Source organism: Aplosporella prunicola (assembly GCF_010093885.1).
Source record: "Aplosporella prunicola CBS 121167 unplaced genomic scaffold K452scaffold_11, whole genome shotgun sequence".
Taxonomy (NCBI): Eukaryota; Fungi; Ascomycota; class Dothideomycetes; order Botryosphaeriales; family Aplosporellaceae; genus Aplosporella; species Aplosporella prunicola.
Genome location: NW_022983539.1, coordinates 293,052 through 309,471, shown reverse-complemented (window position 1 = coordinate 309,471; position 16,420 = coordinate 293,052). Strand labels below are relative to the sequence as shown.

General features: G+C 55.1%; 8 protein-coding genes across 8 annotated transcripts; 5 read left to right on the top strand and 3 right to left on the bottom strand.

The window, feature by feature from the left end:
* Nucleotides 1-469: 469 nt before the first annotated feature.
* On the bottom strand, nt 470-1,081 carry K452DRAFT_226632 (uncharacterized protein; the record flags this gene model as incomplete). Its single annotated transcript, XM_033536842.1, has 1 exon — nt 470-1,081. A coding segment is annotated over one exon (612 nt), but the record flags the coding sequence as incomplete, so codon positions are not given.
* A 456-nt stretch (nt 1,082-1,537) lies between these two features.
* K452DRAFT_270041 (uncharacterized protein) lies at nt 1,538-4,877 on the bottom strand. The gene is made up of 5 exons (XM_033538970.1): nt 4,551-4,877; nt 4,383-4,494; nt 3,987-4,327; nt 2,405-3,908; nt 1,538-2,352 (listed from the first exon to the last, which is right to left on the bottom strand). Exons 1-5 carry the CDS (start codon nt 4,772-4,774, stop codon nt 1,843-1,845), a joined length of 2,691 nt encoding a protein of 896 aa, XP_033398116.1. The 5' UTR covers nt 4,775-4,877; the 3' UTR covers nt 1,538-1,842.
* Nucleotides 4,878-5,624: 747 nt separating this feature from the next.
* Nucleotides 5,625-6,397, top strand: K452DRAFT_332118 (uncharacterized protein; the record flags this gene model as incomplete). Its single annotated transcript, XM_033545144.1, has 2 exons — nt 5,625-6,291; nt 6,345-6,397. The coding sequence occupies 2 exons, from the start codon at nt 5,625-5,627 to the stop codon at nt 6,395-6,397; spliced, it is 720 nt and encodes a 239-aa protein (XP_033398115.1).
* Nucleotides 6,398-7,131: 734 nt separating this feature from the next.
* K452DRAFT_270038 (uncharacterized protein) lies at nt 7,132-9,404 on the top strand. The gene is made up of 8 exons (XM_033538969.1): nt 7,132-7,245; nt 7,309-7,400; nt 7,468-7,480; nt 7,537-7,600; nt 7,742-8,079; nt 8,245-8,289; nt 8,351-8,900; nt 9,036-9,404. Exons 1-8 carry the CDS (start codon nt 7,153-7,155, stop codon nt 9,197-9,199), a joined length of 1,359 nt encoding a protein of 452 aa, XP_033398114.1. The 5' UTR covers nt 7,132-7,152; the 3' UTR covers nt 9,200-9,404.
* Nucleotides 9,405-10,264: 860 nt separating this feature from the next.
* Nucleotides 10,265-11,151, top strand: K452DRAFT_18080 (uncharacterized protein). Its single transcript, XM_033535835.1, has one exon. It carries the CDS (start codon nt 10,550-10,552, stop codon nt 11,012-11,014), a length of 465 nt encoding a protein of 154 aa, XP_033398113.1. The 5' UTR covers nt 10,265-10,549; the 3' UTR covers nt 11,015-11,151.
* On the top strand, nt 11,152-12,800 carry K452DRAFT_18081 (uncharacterized protein). The gene has a single exon (XM_033535836.1). It carries the CDS (start codon nt 11,289-11,291, stop codon nt 12,459-12,461), a length of 1,173 nt encoding a protein of 390 aa, XP_033398112.1. The 5' UTR covers nt 11,152-11,288; the 3' UTR covers nt 12,462-12,800.
* Nucleotides 12,801-13,065: 265 nt separating this feature from the next.
* K452DRAFT_286821 (uncharacterized protein) lies at nt 13,066-14,305 on the bottom strand. The gene has a single exon (XM_033540369.1). It carries the CDS (start codon nt 13,817-13,819, stop codon nt 13,406-13,408), a length of 414 nt encoding a protein of 137 aa, XP_033398111.1. The 5' UTR covers nt 13,820-14,305; the 3' UTR covers nt 13,066-13,405.
* Nucleotides 14,306-14,363: 58 nt separating this feature from the next.
* K452DRAFT_18085 (uncharacterized protein) lies at nt 14,364-15,000 on the top strand. Its single transcript, XM_033535837.1, has one exon. The coding sequence runs from the start codon at nt 14,505-14,507 to the stop codon at nt 14,865-14,867; it is 363 nt and encodes a 120-aa protein (XP_033398110.1). The 5' UTR covers nt 14,364-14,504; the 3' UTR covers nt 14,868-15,000.
* Nucleotides 15,001-16,420: the final 1,420 nt, after the last annotated feature.

Sequence of the window (16,420 nt, the reverse complement as noted above, 5' to 3'; positions counted from 1 at the left end):
GTAAGGCTAAGCACACTGTACATGATCATGGAAATAGGCAAAGCAAAGACTAAGTTATACGTTTGTACAGCTGTTACCCTATGGTGTGGGCCAAATAGCCAAAAGGGTGTACTGATTATTCGGTGCCAAAGCCAACACTTTCACACTGCGTACGTGCTCCTCGAGAGGTTAAGGTCCATTGATCTCGTTATATCCATTCTTATATCTGGGAGAGTTCATTGATCCACCTTCCGTGTGCGTTTTAAAAGACCCTAACACGTTCAAATTAGCCCCAGCAATGCCAGTTGTCGTGTATGCAGTCCGAAGCTTACCATATCAATTTGGTATCATCCCGTTCTCTGTCACTGAGCTCACCCCCCCTCTGGCGCTCATCATCTCTCTCCGCCAACGAACCACAACCAATATCCACCACCAAAATGCAGTCCCAGATGCGGCACTTCTCCACCCCATCCAACTCAGCAACAACTAATCACGAAACGAACTCGATATAGTCCTCCAGCTTAAGCCGGTCCTCAAACGAACCAAAGCAATGAGACCTCTTCGCCAGCATCGTCGCCAGCGCCAACAAGTAAGCATGCGGCAGCTCGACGCGCTGCCTCACTTCAGCAGGACAATCTCTATCGGGCCTCCACTGCCTAGCCGCCACATCGACAATGAAGCGACAGAGCGCCGAATCCTCACGAAGCTCACCAAACGCCCTAATAATCGTCGCGTTCGGGAAGCTGAGTCCTATAGTGCCCGCGCCGTAGCCAGTAAAGAGCTCAGCCATGACCCTGTTCCTCAGAGCCGGGAAATCGTAGACTTCGGCGAAGATGTAGATCTTGCTGAATGCGCGATCGTTCGGCGTCTCGCCCGTCGACGCGTCAGGAACGCCGGTGTGGAGACTGGATTTGGGGATCTCGTCCCTGTACAGCCAGAACATGATCAATCGAAAGATATCGACATCGGTGTCCCGGAGCTTCATGGAGCCTTCTTTGGCTTCTCGGAATTGGCCTTTGAATGCGTTGCGGAAGAACCTTGATCGCTGGCAAAGGATGTCTTGGTGGACTTTGAACGGTTCCTCTCCTGCACCGACTTTGATGGTGACCGTTATTTGCTCTACGTCTCTGGACCGGGTAAGTGAGAAAACGACTTGCCTGCGGATAAATTCATGACCCACCCGACGTGCTTTGGTCCGCAAGCATCTATGTTTGCTGGTAAATTTGCCGGAGGCTTATCTTTGCTTGGTTGATTGTTTTGCGCTCGTATTTCTGCGCTGAACATATCTGCAGTCTGTAGCGCACGTGGAAGAAAAGCTAGGTAATTGTAAAAAGCCATCCACGTGGTTGTAGGTAGACAGGATGTGTCAGAGTGGAATAGCTTGAGATGGGGATAGAAGGTACTAGGCATAAAAAACAACGGTAGCGTAGGTACAAAGCGCCATCAAACCATGGATAAGGTACCTAAATTCCACGTAGCATGAACGTATAGAACCTTGCTACAAGTTTCTCACCTATGTAGGCAGCACTTCACACCAAAGTTTCCAGACCAGTATGATGCCTGCAGTTCAAGATTCACTATCGACTATCAGTTCTATCCTACCCTAAAAGCCTGTGGATCCACCATGTCCCGTTCAGCAAACTCTGCAAATCGACCGTTCGACGCCGTCGTCCGAGCCAAAGCTCAACACCCTCGCTAATGCAGTAATGTGGAAAATAGAAAGAAAGTCAGGGGCAAATTAAACCCTCGTCAATGATTCAATGCTGTCATTTCCCGCTCAAGAAATCCAAGTTGTTTTGAAGCAAATCTAAAAGCAAGCAAGCATGTAGGCAGTGGTAGACTTGGTGGATCCCGGCAGGGATTCTAGACGCGCCGTTGAGTCTGTTGGAGAAGGCGATCGGCCCTCTCAAACACATTACCAGCAAAGCGACCGGTCAAAGGCGCCGACTGGTCAACAGGGGTTGGAGCACGGCTTGGAGTGCTGGGCACAGTTGCCTGTGCGGCAGCACCAAGAGCCGCGGTCAGAGGCGTAGCAGGCACCGGAGTGACGTAGCCCGAGCTAGTAGGGGGAAGCCCGACGTGAGTATAATTCGAAATACTGGCAATGGACGTGTTGATGGGACCAGGCAAGGAGGAGGTACTGGAGCCTCCATACCCGTGACCGATGACACGACTGCCAGGATGCATGGGTGGCATCTGCTGCGAGTATGCGGTTTCGTTCCGGACTGCCAGGTGACTCCAAGGCGAAGCAGTAATAGCAACACTGGCTTCCTTGACGGCTTTCTGGATGGGCTTCATGGCCTGCTTTATGTCCTCGGGGAGTTGACCCATTTGAGCGATTTCCTTGACAGTCATCGCGAGGTCGCTCCAAGCCTATTGAAGGCGTCAGTAATGATTCAGGAAAGTTATGCGTTTAGAGAATTACCTTGACATAGGCGGTGCAGTGCACCCAGAATCCCTCGGAGCCGCGGAATTCCGCATCTCTGAGCTTAACACCGCTCACAAGCCGATCGAGATGAGTTACCTTGTCGTGTACAGCCTTTGAATGCTCAAGGACTAAGATCCATCTGGAGATAACCCTCTCATGTCTTGCAGAGTGGCGGGCTTGATCGAATTTCATGTGACAAGCCGGTAGGGTCTTAAGGGTCAACTTGCACGCAGTGTTGAGCTTTTCCCAAATTCGCTCGAATATCCTTTCTTCGTCAGAATCTTCGGCCATGCTTTGCATGGTGTTGCTGCGCGACATCGAGACTGAGCCAAGTGTAGCAAAGGATTCGCCTGAGCGTGGAGTTGCGGAACTGATGCTGGAGAGCGTGTTCGTCCGGCTAGTGGAGGGCATCGGTGGGGTCAAGCCAAATTGGTTGGCCGGACCAGAGACGTTGTTGTAGCCTTGCGTGACCCTCAATCTTTGCTCTGGATGAGGCATGGTCTGGGTAGGCGTAGTCGATGCTCTAGGCTGGCGACTGTTGACAGGTTTGGTGCTGGCCGAGTCGGTGAAGCTGATCCCGAGCATCGCGCAAGCATTGCGCGCCTCGACCGCACCCATGTATTGGGCGTTCAGTTGTCCGCGCCAAGCGCACCGTAAAGTAAAATCCTCGACCGCTTTGACGATGTCATCCGCGGATTCGTGAAGCATGATTTCGAACTCTGCCATTTCATGCAAGCAACTGTCACCTCCTTCCAGAATCCGAGCAAATATTTCATCAGCTTCATTTTCCTGATCCTCCGCCAATGCTTCGTATGAGTCGAGGAGGTTGTCCAGCGTGTATGCGCCTGACTTAATGCGATACAAGCCGGCCATCAGGGCTTGCTGCTCCGGCACATTGATGCGGCGTAGCAACTTCTCGCTAGGACGTAGGAAGTCCATAGCGGCTTCAGCAGTCAATCGGTATGAGTGAACAATTCCATCATAATCGTTCGACCAAGGCTTGTGCTCCAGGACATCGGAGAGCGGACGGACAGTCGGCAACCTCGGCCGCTGCTGATCTACAGCACTTGATGGCGCAGATGTATGTGCGACGCCGTTGGGTTGCGACGTGGAAGAAAGGTCGCTGACAGACGAGCCGTGGCTGAAGTCGCGCGAATGGCTGACGACGCTCGAGCGTGCTTCGTTAAGCGGAGCAAGATCGGTACCCTTCCGAGTCACTATACCCATTCGCTTAGAGCGGATGCTTGCCGGCCCGGCGCCCTCACTGTGGCTTCTGTTGCGCTCGTTGCCGTTGCCGAGAGGTGCTACAGGCGGCCGGCGCGCGACTGAACTCTGTTGGGATTGTACGCGGAAATGAGACCGGACAGGTATCGGAGGCGGGTCGCCTGGGGATACGGGCTTCAAGTCGGCGAAGGCATCCATGCTGCTGATGCTGGGCTTGACTGGGAACCGGCCACCCACCCTGGACTTCATGGGACGCGGGGTTTCAACGTTGCTTTCGCTGTGAAAAGGGTCAGCTGATGTCATTGTACCAGCGGAAACGGCATGGCATGCAGAGGGTAAAGGAAGTGAAGTTTACCTTGAATCTCCTTCCGACTCAACACGAAGACGTTCCCGAGCCGCTTGTCTAAGGTATTTTTTGACCTGGGTAGTGATGACGGCGTCGCGCTCGTTGTCGCCAGACATTTGCGCGTTATCCCTGATACTGCAGACCTCGGGCGGAGGGAATAATATGGGGTTGCCGTCGAGCTTCAGCATGTGCAAGCTGCTGATTTCACCTAAACAAAGCGGCAGCCGTTCGATCCTATTGCGCTGGATCGCCAGTACCTTCAGCGAAGTCAAGTTGCATATCTCCTCCGGAATCTCCCTGATCTTGTTTTTGCTTACGTCCAATATCTCGAGCGTCGAGAGTTGTAGAACCTGTCTCAAGTTAACACTCATACGCCAAGTGTATGGTGTGACGGGGCTGACGCACGGCGTTGGGAAACTCGCGAAGGCCGTTATAGCGGACGTTCAGATAGCGGAGGCGCGAGCATTCGGTAAGCTTGAGGGGCAGGGTGCTCAGCTGGTTGTGTGATAGAGCAAGCCTGCAGCAGGTGGTTAGCAAGACGGGTTGCTGCGAAAAGCGTGGGGGTGCGCGCACCTCTCTATGTCGTGCTTGATTATGTCGATGACCTCGTCGGGCAAGCGACGTATGCCATGGTGGCCAAGGTCGATGGTGACGCCTGGCTGCTGCAAGTCCTTGGCCACGCCCTCTGTGGTGTCGGCTTCAGTGCGGCGGGTGGTGTCTTCCCTGGCGGAGATGATGGATTGCCGGGCCAAGGCAATGACCTCGTCGTCCTGCAGCGGGGGGCGGTCTTCGCTCATGGTTCGGGCATACTGGTGATCTGCAACTCGAAGTGTAGTCAACTTGTTCGTTCATGATGGGGCATCCGACGTGGGCATGCAGGAACCCGAGACGGAGTGGTTGGATGGCCCGCTGCTGTCAGCCCTGGCCGCACGAATCGAAGCGGCGAAGAAGCGATCCGCATGCCCCCTTGCCCCTTAAGTCCAAGTGCGACAGGGGTGCCACCGAACATCAACACCACTCACCGTGTCCGTACACCTCCAGTGTCGCCTCTCGGTACATTTGCAAAAATGTCCCGGGCCTTTCATCTTCACACTCGCACAGCAGGCCAGGTCTAGCAGGCGGTGCCTGTTGTGATTCCTCGGCCGCCGCGAGAGCCTGCTCTCTGATTATGAGCCACTCCTGTAGCCTTCTCACATCTTCCCGGTCCATGAAATCGCTGCTGCAACTGCGCTTTGGATTAATCGGCATGACCTCAACTTCTTCTCCCTCTCCGTTTACTGAAAGACCGTCGCCCGGGGATTGAGGCATGGCGGCACGGCTTGGATCTTGGCGAAAATTCATAGGCAGCATCGTTGTGGTAGACGCCAACCTTCGTACCGTGGTTGGTGGGGAGATAGAGGGAGCGCAAGTAACTGGAGCTGGTGAAGATGTTTACCCTACTGCAAGCCTATGACATCATAGGTGGCCACAAGGGTTAGCTTTTCCCAAACTTTTCACACTCAACCTCTTGTGTTAGCCCGTCACCGTGTTATCTGCACGTCACCCGTTCGTGCCGCTCACGGGCTGCTCTCCGTCAATGCACAAAAATTTTCTTACTCGCTTTTAACACGCTGCATTCTCTCCAAGTAACAGGATGCACTAGACAATATGATTGTCGCCTACAACGTCCCGGTCGTACCCTTAACTCCTGACACCAGCCAAGGTGATACTCAAGACGACTCCCACCTCTCCGAAGCACCTAAAGATGATCGAAACGGGAATTTCCGAGACCAGCTGGAGGAGTGCTACCGTAAGCTCCAACAATTGGAGTGCGAGATCTCAGAAAGCCGACACAATGAATCGAAACTTGAGCAACGCCTGAAAGTCCTCGAAGCACAACTCAAGACGAAGTCCGCTGCTCTTGACAAGCAGGAAGACTCCAAATCGAAGGATACAGTTTCACTGATCCAGACAGATGCAAAACCCACGACTTCAAAATCAAGTATGGAACTGGCAGATGCCTTCATTATTGATCCAGAGTCGGGGAAGCCAGTTGCATGCTCAATGCTTGTCTACTTTGTCGCGTCCGAGCAGCGGAAAATGATGGACAACTTCCGCGTCTGGCACATTGAGATGGATTATGTGTTGAAGGTCTTTCGCGCCAACCTGGAGGCGAGAGGTTGCGAAGTTCCCCGCTCTGCATTTCTCTGCCGATATGATACCATGGAACCAATTCTCAGCAACAGTAACTTTGGCAACAGCATAGTTGAGATGTATGAGCGCAACAGCAAAGGACAGATGGCATGGTGTCTGTGTACGAAAGCGCAACGCCAGGGTAAGTAAGAAACAAAATCATCGATGCCCACATTGACTAATATACGGTTATAGCTTTTTTGAATGATACACAGAGACCCCGTCTTGGTCGTCTGGCAGTTGATTAGGCAGACACTAGTAACAGCTATAGACAAAATCATGCGCTATACTCTAGGTTTATCACTCTGCTACGGCATATCCCTCAAAAGAAACTCCGTAATCATTATGATTGCTTGCCGACGGCAATATGCGATACTCGACAAAGCCCTATCAACCTTTGATTGCTGTTCACGAATACAACACCACAGGCCTTCTTGCAGCTGCGGAGAAATTCTGATGGAACCAGAGAGCAATTACATGAATGCTCTTTACTACTACTACAAAGGCTCTTTCCCTAACAATCGAAGCTTTATTCTCCATGATGGAAATATTCCGTAAACAATAGTCTCCCCAATATTGGAATGGCTCATTATGGACTTTCTTTATTGCGAATAGAAGGACTTAAAGCTTAGAGTCAAAGAGTAAAGTCAGCTGTATCACACCTCAACAATCAAGTCACTTTTGCCCAATGTGTTTATCGCCCCCTATGTAGTGCGGTTTGAGGACAACTATTGTTAGCTAATCATCTAACTAGGAGCACAGGCATAATCGCAGTATATTTAGTATTTTAACTTCGGAGCACCTTTTTCATTCTTTGTTTTTACGGAGTGCCGCTTACAGTGATGATACGAATAGCAAAACTACCAGTGACCATGATTTGTTTAGGCAACGGCCTCCGGGTTGCGGCGGTGTAGACGCACGCGAAAGCCCGCATGACGATCGCCCTTTGGGACCCGCACCTGCCAGGCAACTTCAAGCAACAACCACATCCTCCCGCCACAACATGCCTTCTGCACAGCTCGAAATAGTCGAGTATGACGAAGCAGGCAATGTAACCGCCACTTATATTGAGAGCGACAAACGCGTCGACGTTGTCGTAAGGCGATGATGGCCCTTCTCCCCACCACCCCTAGCAATAGTGCTGACGGAGCCGAGCTAGCTGCCGGAGAGCCGCAAGACGCGTCTGGAACAACTGCTCGACGTGTTCTTGCCTGCCGGCTATCCGCAGAGCGTCACAGAGGATTATTTGGAGTATGTGCCCTCCACGTTGCATTCCGTTCAGCCCATAGCACGGATCTGACTTGCGATTGCCGCCCAGATACCAGATCTACGTTCGTAACGTTTCTCCACTACGGACGCCAAGCAATTCACTGAACCGCCCCTCCAGGACTCGCTCCAGGCCTTCTCGAGCTCCATCGCAGGTCTCCTCTCTTCTCGGGCCGTTCTTGAAGGTGATCGATCACCCCCACATTCAATCTCTTGCCGTCGATCAAAACTTTGTTTCAATCTCATCTCACGTCACTGCCACATTGCTGCTGCAACCACGCGGTCCCCTCACTCTCCAAAAGCCCGTGCTGACTGAGGCCAACCAGGTGTCGGTGTTGGCGATGCCAGCGCATCCCCTACCGCAGCTCTGCTGCTCAATGTCCTGCAAGAGTCCATGGGCCGAATCGTGACAATCCTATTTGCGCACAAGCTAGGGACGTCACTGGAACCGGAATGCAAGATGTACCGGTTGGCGGCCGACGTTTTCAATGACACAGCCATGTTGCTGGACTGCGTGTCGCCCGTGTTCCCACGGCCCGCACGTGTGCTGGTGCTGAGTTTTGCCAGCGTGCTGCGCGCCTTGTGCGGTGTCGCGGCTGGCAGCAGCAAGGCGTCGCTGAGTGCGCACTTTGCGAAACAACAGAACCTTGGTGAACTGAATGCGGTGCGTGTTGCCTGTCCTCTTATATGTTTTGTTTTCTTATTGAGGCAACCGTCTGGAAACTTGAGCAAGCGCCAGCCTTTCGGTTGCCGGCAAGAAGCATCGATAAGCTCCCGTGTGGATCCGCGACACCCGCTCGCGTTAAGGTCTGAGCTGATGTCCGTGTAGAAAGATTCGTCACAGGAAACGATCATCTCACTCATGGGAATGCTGGTATGAAAAATGTCCTTGCGTCAGCTGATGGAAGCGTGTGCTGACTAGGTCTCTCCACAAGGCTGGTAGCGTGGTCGTATCCTGGGTCTCTTCACCATTGGCGACATGGCTTACTATGCTGCTATTGCTCTCAGTCCACCTGGGGACAAACTATGCCGCCGTCCGGGCCGTCAGCATGCGCTCATTGAACCGCCAGCGAGCAAACATAGTCATGTCACATGCAATTGTGCACGACAAGATACTTACGCCGCAGCAGGTGTCGCAAAGAGAACGTGTCTTTGAGCGGGACGGGGTGCTGCGCTGGACGGACGACCAGATCATCGGGCGTTGCAAGATCGGGGTCAAGCTCCAGGACATCGTCGGACGCCTGGGACCAAGCCATGAGAGGACTAGAGCAGTGCAGACAGACTCCACACGACTGTCAGCTCTGTTTAAGGTTTACCAACACGAATCGTATATCCTCTGGTTCGACATGGCGAGGTCGGAGGCTCTCATCGCGCTCAAACACGGCTGCACGCCCGTCACACAGCTTCAGGCATGGACGCAGGCGCTTCTGCTGGCTTCACGTTGCAAGACAGGGGCGGCTGACGCTCATCAGCAGCACCCGACTCGTCATCCTCAGGCTGCGGAGTCAGACGGAAAACGTGACCGGTCGCAACAGGCCCTGAAACTGGAGAGTGCGGCGAAGCAGCAACACGGTTCCACACCGGTCAGTGCGGAGGCGGATGGGGAAGAGCACGCTGCAGAGTCCGAGCGGCTGCGTCAGACACTGGAGCGGGCGCGCCAGATACTCGATGCGGCCCAGACAAAGCGGCTTGAAGCAGCGGGTTGGGACTTGGGCATTGGAGCTTTGGAGACCCACTCGGGCACGCGCGCTGCAGTCCTGGGGCCTGAGAGGTCGGCGGCGTGAGGCTGGGCGGGCGCTGGGTTCGCCTCGCCATCGGTTCGCTACAGAGAACGAAGCAGCGACGCATAGTGGTGACGAAATGTACATGCATATTCCGCGAGCCCGTGCAGCAAGACACGCGTGTCGTCCGATAACTGCCTGTGCTGCAAGTTTATGACAACAAGAACAGCGATCAACAGGAGACAACCTAGTAGTTTAGCTGGACACCTTTTTTTTTTCTCCTCCACACACAAAAAAAAAAAAAACTAAAGGCCGGTGCAACAGAGCCCCAAGCTAAAAAAGGGGACCGACTCGTCTCACACCGCCAATCCCATGAGCCGGAAAGCACGGCGGCCGGCCGGTCCTCCACTTCGCCCGAAGGCTGGGCGGAGGCCGAAAGGAGCCGCTTTTTTCTCACACACCCCCGGGAGTCGATCCACCGAGGAGGCGGCAGCCCGAGGAGCTGGGATTTGGGAGATGACGAGGGAGGAGGCGTGAATTTTTAGCAACGAACCGGTGGCTAGTGTCTTGGAAAAGCTAGTGATGGTGGGCGTCGGGGCGATGGTGGCGCGGTCCGACGGGGGTGCAGAAGGTGCAGGGCGGCGGGAGGGAAGCGATCTGGCGGGGGCCAGAAGCGCCGGGCTCGCGCGAGCTGACACCGACGCTTGGTCCAGGGGGTGGAGTTTGTCCGCTCACGCTGCTTGGCTGGGCGGGCGGGAGAAGGATGGAAAGCAGCAGTTGGAAGTATCGTGGAAGGTGATGGATGGATGGGCAAGTGGGAAGGGATCAGGGAGCGGGCGGTAAAGTAGCACCGTCATACGACGGTGCTGTGATCTGCAGCGTGCGCATGTGAGCAGATCGGCGGGGGGAGGGGGATGATGACGGGTTGACGGCTGTGGAAGGATGCAGCTGATGAAACAGGCAGGTTTCCAGAAGACGCATCGAAGGGGCAAAGGGGTCGGCAGTTTCGCGGGAGCAGGGGGGGGGGCTGAGGCAGGCGTCTAGACCCGGCGCTCCACAGTAGGAAGGTCGCACAGGGCGCATGCCTCTTGGGTTTGCTTTTTCTCTTCTCTCTTGCGGCGAGTGGCAGAAAAGCGCACAGGCCCTTTTATTATTTTTTTTTTTAATCCGCCTATGCATGTCATGATGGCGGAGGCATCGCCGCGAGACAAAGAAGAGTGCAAGCCCGCTGTTTGCATCTTTGCTGCGCGGCATTGTGTTGTCTCGACTCAGGCGCGCCCGGGGATCGGCGGCGGCGGCGGCAGCGGGCGGTAGGTTGGCGGTGCGGGCAGGGGGAGGGGGGCAGGGCAGTGTGTATATACGAGGGACAGTAGGTGGGCATCAAATAATGCAAAGCCAAAGCAAGAGCGAAAGATGGAGGTGTATGTAGAGTACAAGTACACGGCAGTGATGGGGCTGCACGGGGATTGGCATGGATGCCTGAGAGCCACGCTAGATTCTAGGGCTCGCTGCACCTTGACATACGCACGCTCGCCCTGCCGGCCTGTGTCTGCGCTCGAGTTGACTCCCCCCGACCAAAGCGCCCGCCGCGTGCAGCCTGAGACGCGCTCTGCTATTTGTACATTATTCCACTCTCGCCTTCCTTGTCTCGCCCCAGCACACGCACGACGACCACCATTACCACCCACACACCCTCCACCCTCCACCACCATCCACCACCATCCACCTTCCACACACCCCCTGTCGCCCCGACGACCCTCGCTCGACACGCCCTTCAACGTTGCTGTTTCAGCCCGAAGGCCACTAGCCACCCACCACGCTGCCCGCCTGGCGCCTATTAGTCAACTACCCATTCTTACCGACCGACTCTCCCTCTGACGTCTCCCGCCCGCCTTGCCACCCTTCGCCCTTTGTCGACGATTCCACGTGCGACGCATGCTGCCAGACCTCCTTCGTTTGTCGTAGCGCAGCAATCCCGCCCCCTTCCAACCCTCCCGTTTTCCCCGCCGACCCGTCTGTCAAGCTGGCGTCGAGAACGCGCCGCGAGCGGCCTACGCAACTCGTCTGCTACTGCCCGAGTTACGACGACCGCTACGAACGGGACCGCTCCAGCAGCCCGGGAGCCAGGTGCAAGGAACTGTGGAGGAATGTTATGAGCAATAGCCGCCGAACCGCCCCGCCTTCTCTCCACCTGGACACGTCGTCGACCGATTCCTCGCGCTCCGCATCGCCCTTTGAGGACTTTGAGAAAGACGCCGCCGAGATGAGAATGTCGAGTCAGGACGGCATGCATTCGAAGCCGCTGACTGTATCGATACCGCGACAAGATCTACACAACTCGTACTCCCCCAGGCGGCCGAACCTCTCCGAGATTCTCGCCAACACGGCCTCTCCGCCCTGGACCCTGAGCGCCTTCATGGCCTACCTTTCGCAGAACCACTGCCTGGAAACGCTCGAGTTCACCATGGATGCCTCGCGCTACCGCAAGCACTACAACAAGATGACCAGCCAGGGTCCCGCGTCGCCCGTTTCGCCCACGGGCGAGGAGTGCAACTACGTCAAGATGCTCTGGCAACGGTTATTGGACGCCTACATTGTCCCCAACGGCCCTCGCGAAGTCAACCTGCCATCCGACGTCCGCGACAGCCTTCTCTCCCAGTCGAACCCCTACGCCCCGCCGCACCCGTCCGCCTTGGACCCCGCCGTCGCCAAAATCTACGAGCTCATGGAGGAATCGGTCCTGGTTCCTTTCCTGAACAGCATCTCGCCACAGAGCGCCGATTCCGCCAACAATGCGAGCGAGGAGAATCTGCACCAGCACACGCGCTCTTGCGACGAGCGGACCCTCTACTACCACACCAGCCGGCGCGAGCACGACCGGCCGCACGTCCACCGCGCCTCGGCCCCTTCGTCACTCACGACCAGCTTTTCCAACGTCACGCGCAACTTTGGCGCCGCAGCGCACGCCCGCTTCGCCAGCTCCTCGCACCACAAACACCCGCTCCCGCACTCGACCGCCTCTTCGGCGGTGGGCTCGCCGTCGGACCGTGAATGCCGCAGTGGACCTGACGCACTGACAGACGACTCGGGCAGCGTGAGCAGTCCGAGCGCAATGGGCGACCCGATGACACCGCCGACGACGCCGCCCATGAGCGAGTTTGTGTGCCCGACGAGCGGCGGCACGCCGAGCCCCCGGCACAGCCGGCACGAGCGCGAAGGCAGCGGCTGGAAGCGCGTGAGCAGCAAGCTGGGCTGGAAGAAGAAGAGCGGTGGACAGCTCAGGGACGAGCACAACCAGCACAGTATGGATGGCGGCATGTTCTGAGGGGCGGGTGCGCGAGGGCGGGCGACAAGGGGCGGCTTGTGCGCACCTGTCGCTCCGCTTTTTCTTCGGCTCCCTCCCTAATCTTCGACATGCTAGCCTCATCTACATGCTGCTAAAAGGCCCCTACCACCCATAATCGCTATAGCCCTCGGTGCGCCAGCGTGTAATCTGGTAGTAGCGACCGGTCTGGCTGTGCCTGCGCCCGTTTTGGGCAGTGGCGTATACCAACACGACACGACACGACACGTTCTGCATAACTACCCCATACACTCTACGTACGGATACCTTTTTCAGCGAGCGCGCGCCACGATGCGCAGCCACCACCACGGCCAGCCCCAACAACGGACCGCCGCTCGGCACACGCACAAACACACAACGCAGCAGCTTCGCCGCCGCCGCCGCTGCGCCACCGACCGAGCTCGTTCGATAGGTAGCAGCGCAGCCGCAGCCGCAGTAGTAGCGGCAGCACCAGCAGCAGCAACACCTCGTAGCTCTCTTCTCATCTCATCTCCTCTCTCTCTCTCTCTCTCTCTCTCTCTCTCTCTCACGGCCGTTAGTTACGCAGCAAGCATTTCTCACATGTACGAAACGCACGCACCTCCTACCTATCTATCCACATGGGCATTTTCACCGGGCGTTGGCCGTCGCATTGAAGCGAGCAAGCAAGCAAGCATGTGATGGAGGAAGGATTCTTATGCACGCATGCACGCATGCGGACATCCAACCCCATCATCTCCAGTTTTTATTATTATTATTATTATTTTCCGCATCATTGCAAGGCAAGACAGATTATTTTCCTCACCCACAGCTCACTTCCGACGCGGCACAGCGGAGCCAGGCAGTTCAGTTTCATCTCCGGCACGCACGCACGCATGCACGCACGCACCGACGACAACAGCCGAAACCGTCTTCATTTTAGCTGCCCGCACCTCCCGCTTCCGCTCCTACCACCCGTCCACGTTGTTATCATTTCCCGGGCGGGCGCGCGCGCGCAAAGGCTCTCGCGAGTAGCGGGCCGACGCGCGCCGCATGGACGCCCCGTGGGCTTTTGCAGTGCCGACAGGGCGCTCGGGGCTAGAAACGGTGCCCGGCGCCGCGTGGTTGATTGCGAGGGGGAAGGCTGATGCGTACGGCGTTGCGGCGCGGGAGCTGGGTAATTTGACGGGGAGGCGGATGCGCGCCTTGACGCTGCCGGCTGTTGCTGTTGTTGTTGTTGCTGCCCAATGAACGGCTTGCTGCTGTTGGCGTTGGCGTTGGCGTTGCCACTGCTGCTGCGGACAAGCGACGCGCGGCGCGCCCTGGTGTTGCGCTGCGGTGCGCTGCGGTGCTGTCTGTCGGCCGAGGCGCTCTTCCGACATGCTACCCACCTACCTACCTACCTACTCGAGTACCTTTTCGTACCGTAAAACGGACCGGACCGGACCGGACCGGACCAGCGCGGGAGGAAGGATGGCTGAGCATGCGTGGCCGGCTCGCCTCTCCCTACCTGTCTACGTACCACCTAGTTACGTACCTAGGTAGTACGTACGGTTGCTTTTTCGATCTGTCTCTCCCGGGTCAGCATCTGCCGGTGAGATCGAGGAGGACGCGGCTACGTCGGCTTGCGGGGTCGTGGCTTGCTCTGCTTGTTTCTTTTGTCTGATGTTTGGTTGGCTCCACACAGCTGCAGCTGCAGCCTGGCTCGCTGTTTTCCTTTGTTGGTGTCTTTGTCGTTGTTGCTCTCTGCGCTCTCATCGTCATTGTCATTATCATCATCGTCATTGTCGTCGTCGTCGTCGCATCTCATATCGCTTTTTTCATTTTCATTTTTTTTTTTTTTTTTTTTTTTTTTTTTTTTTTTTTTTATACGGTTTACTTTGGCACACATCTTCTTCGCCGTTCCGCTTCTGTAGCTCTCAGGCTGGGTTTGCACTTTTTCTTTTTCTTTTTCTTTTTCTTTTTCTTTTTCTTTTTCTTTTTCTTTTTCTTTTTCTTTTCTTTTCTTTTCTTTCTTTACCTTTTTAACCACTGCGCCAGTGGGCTGGACGGGGGTTGGGCGTATGGATGGCCTCAAGGGGGATTGGTGTTGGGTGTTGGGTGTTGTGGGCTCTTCGTCGAATGTCGAATGGGTTTGTGGGGTTTGTGGGGTTAGGGGCTCGCTTTCGCGTTTTTCGTCTCGTCTCGTCTCGTCTCTGCTTCGTCTGTGTATGTTTGAGATGTTGGTGTTGTTGCTGTTGGTGGAGAAGAGTGCATGCGGTGTGGGTAGGGCTTCTTTTTTCGCGCTCGCTGGCTGGATGGCTGGATGTCGCTATTGCGCAAGTGCGACTGCGAGCGCGAGTGCGACTGCGGCGGCTAAAAAAGAATGAGGGGGCTTTGTTGTTGTTGCTTTGTTGCTACTGCTGCTGTTGCTGCTGCTGCTGCTGCTGAAGAAGAAGGCAGTTGACGATTTCACGAACTGAACAATTATATCTGATCTAAACAATTCAATCTGATTCAATCCAATTCATTAAGATTTTTTATTTGTGTTTGTGTTTATTTCTATTTGACTGCGTCGTTGTTGTTGTTGCTGCTGCTGCTGCTTGTGTCTCTCTTTACTAGACCTAAGGTACCTAGGTATCTGCCATTATATAAGCCAGCTAGGTAGGTGGGTATCTAGTACCATCCCTCCCTTCCTCCCCTCCGTGGGGTTTTTATGCTGTATAGTGACCAGTTAACTAAGCCACTAAGCAACCTACTAATGCATTGGCTTGAATATATAATACTAATATATCTTTATCCCGTCCTATCCTATCCTACCGTTCCTTGCCTTGCCTTGCCTTGCATTGCCGACGTAACTGCTATATTCGCTAACTAGCTATAAATATATAGATATATAAACATCCTCTCCCTTCTCTCCCGGCATTATCGCCTCGGCATACACATACACACACATACACACTTACGTCCAATTCCGGCCTCTTTCTTCTACACCTACTCACTTACGTATTCGCAGTGTTTTCGAAAGAAAGTTTGAAAGAGTGGTGGTGTGTGCGGTAGAGAGGGAGTCGGGCGTAATGGCTTGGTTGAAGGGGAGGGTTTGCGGTTGGGGTTGGTTGCTGTGTATGGGTGTGTTTGGAGGTATGTTGGTTTCTAGTGGTTGTTGTCTATCGTCTAACCTCTAGCTAACTGCGTCTGCCTATATGTACACATACATACACACGCGTCGGGCCAAGACAGGACAAGAGAACAAGACAGAGGTCCTGTTACGTATGCTACGCCTTCACCAACCATAACGACGTAGTCCTCATAGCACCACCACATCCAACACGGCACAACCACAACACTAGGTAACAACCACAACCACCACCAAAAACATCAATCAATCAATCAATCGTCTTTCATTCCCCATCCCCCTCTCATCTAAATCTATTACAAACTACGCATCATCGTAACCCCCAACCACAACGAACCAACCAACTAGCAACAACGAAAACAGAAAAACGCAAAGTAAAAAAACCGGCATACACGTGCAGCAGCAGCAACATCCCGTACCCGATCCGCGCGAGCAAGAGCGAGCATGAGCGAGCAAAAGCAAGGGCAAGCTCGATCGAGAAAGATCGAGAAAGAGATTGAGAGAGATCTCGAGCGCAAAAGCGCAGCTCGATCGCCCGCAAACACCCGATCTCGATGCACGCATGCACGCACGCTACGGAACGGCAGGGGGGAAGCGGCGCCCGGCCCCGCGCGCGCCGGGAGGTATCATGTCAAGGAGGACAAGAGGCAGACAGACAGACAGACAGACAGACAGGTAGGCAGGCAGGTAAGAAAGGTATACGACCGTGCTGCGTGCAGCAGCGGCGGAAGAAAAAAATGAGCAATCGGATCGAGAGCGAGCGAACGACAACGAGGACGACGGCGAGACGCGGCGGCTGCAGAACTCTGCAGTACGTGGGTGGGTAGCGGTGGTGCGGCGACGACGAGCGTGCGCGCGTGCGTGCCAC

What these genes read in the sequence shown, in the direction of transcription:
- K452DRAFT_270041 (XM_033538970.1), bottom strand. Translation starts at nt 4,774, where the DNA reads ATGAGCGAAGACCGCCCCCCGCTGCAGGACGACGAGGTCATTGCCTTG. An exon ending in TTCGCGAGTTTCCCAACGCC is followed by an intron (nt 4,328 to 4,382) that starts GTGCGTCAGCCC and finishes AACTTGAGACAG; the next exon opens with GTTCTACAACTCTCGACGCT. An exon ending in ACTGCACCGCCTATGTCAAG is followed by an intron (nt 2,353 to 2,404) that starts GTAATTCTCTAA and finishes CGCCTTCAATAG; the next exon opens with GCTTGGAGCGACCTCGCGAT.
- K452DRAFT_270038 (XM_033538969.1), top strand. Translation starts at nt 7,153, where the DNA reads ATGCCTTCTGCACAGCTCGAAATAGTCGAGTATGACGAAGCAGGCAAT. An exon ending in TCTCACTCATGGGAATGCTG is followed by an intron (nt 8,290 to 8,350) that starts GTATGAAAAATG and finishes TCTCTCCACAAG; the next exon opens with GCTGGTAGCGTGGTCGTATC. An exon ending in TCATCAGCAGCACCCGACTC is followed by an intron (nt 8,901 to 9,035) that starts GTCATCCTCAGG and finishes AGCACGCTGCAG; the next exon opens with AGTCCGAGCGGCTGCGTCAG.
- K452DRAFT_18080 (XM_033535835.1), top strand. Translation starts at nt 10,550, where the DNA reads ATGGAGGTGTATGTAGAGTACAAGTACACGGCAGTGATGGGGCTGCAC.
- K452DRAFT_18081 (XM_033535836.1), top strand. Translation starts at nt 11,289, where the DNA reads ATGAGCAATAGCCGCCGAACCGCCCCGCCTTCTCTCCACCTGGACACG.
- K452DRAFT_286821 (XM_033540369.1), bottom strand. Translation starts at nt 13,819, where the DNA reads ATGTCGGAAGAGCGCCTCGGCCGACAGACAGCACCGCAGCGCACCGCA.
- K452DRAFT_18085 (XM_033535837.1), top strand. Translation starts at nt 14,505, where the DNA reads ATGGCCTCAAGGGGGATTGGTGTTGGGTGTTGGGTGTTGTGGGCTCTT.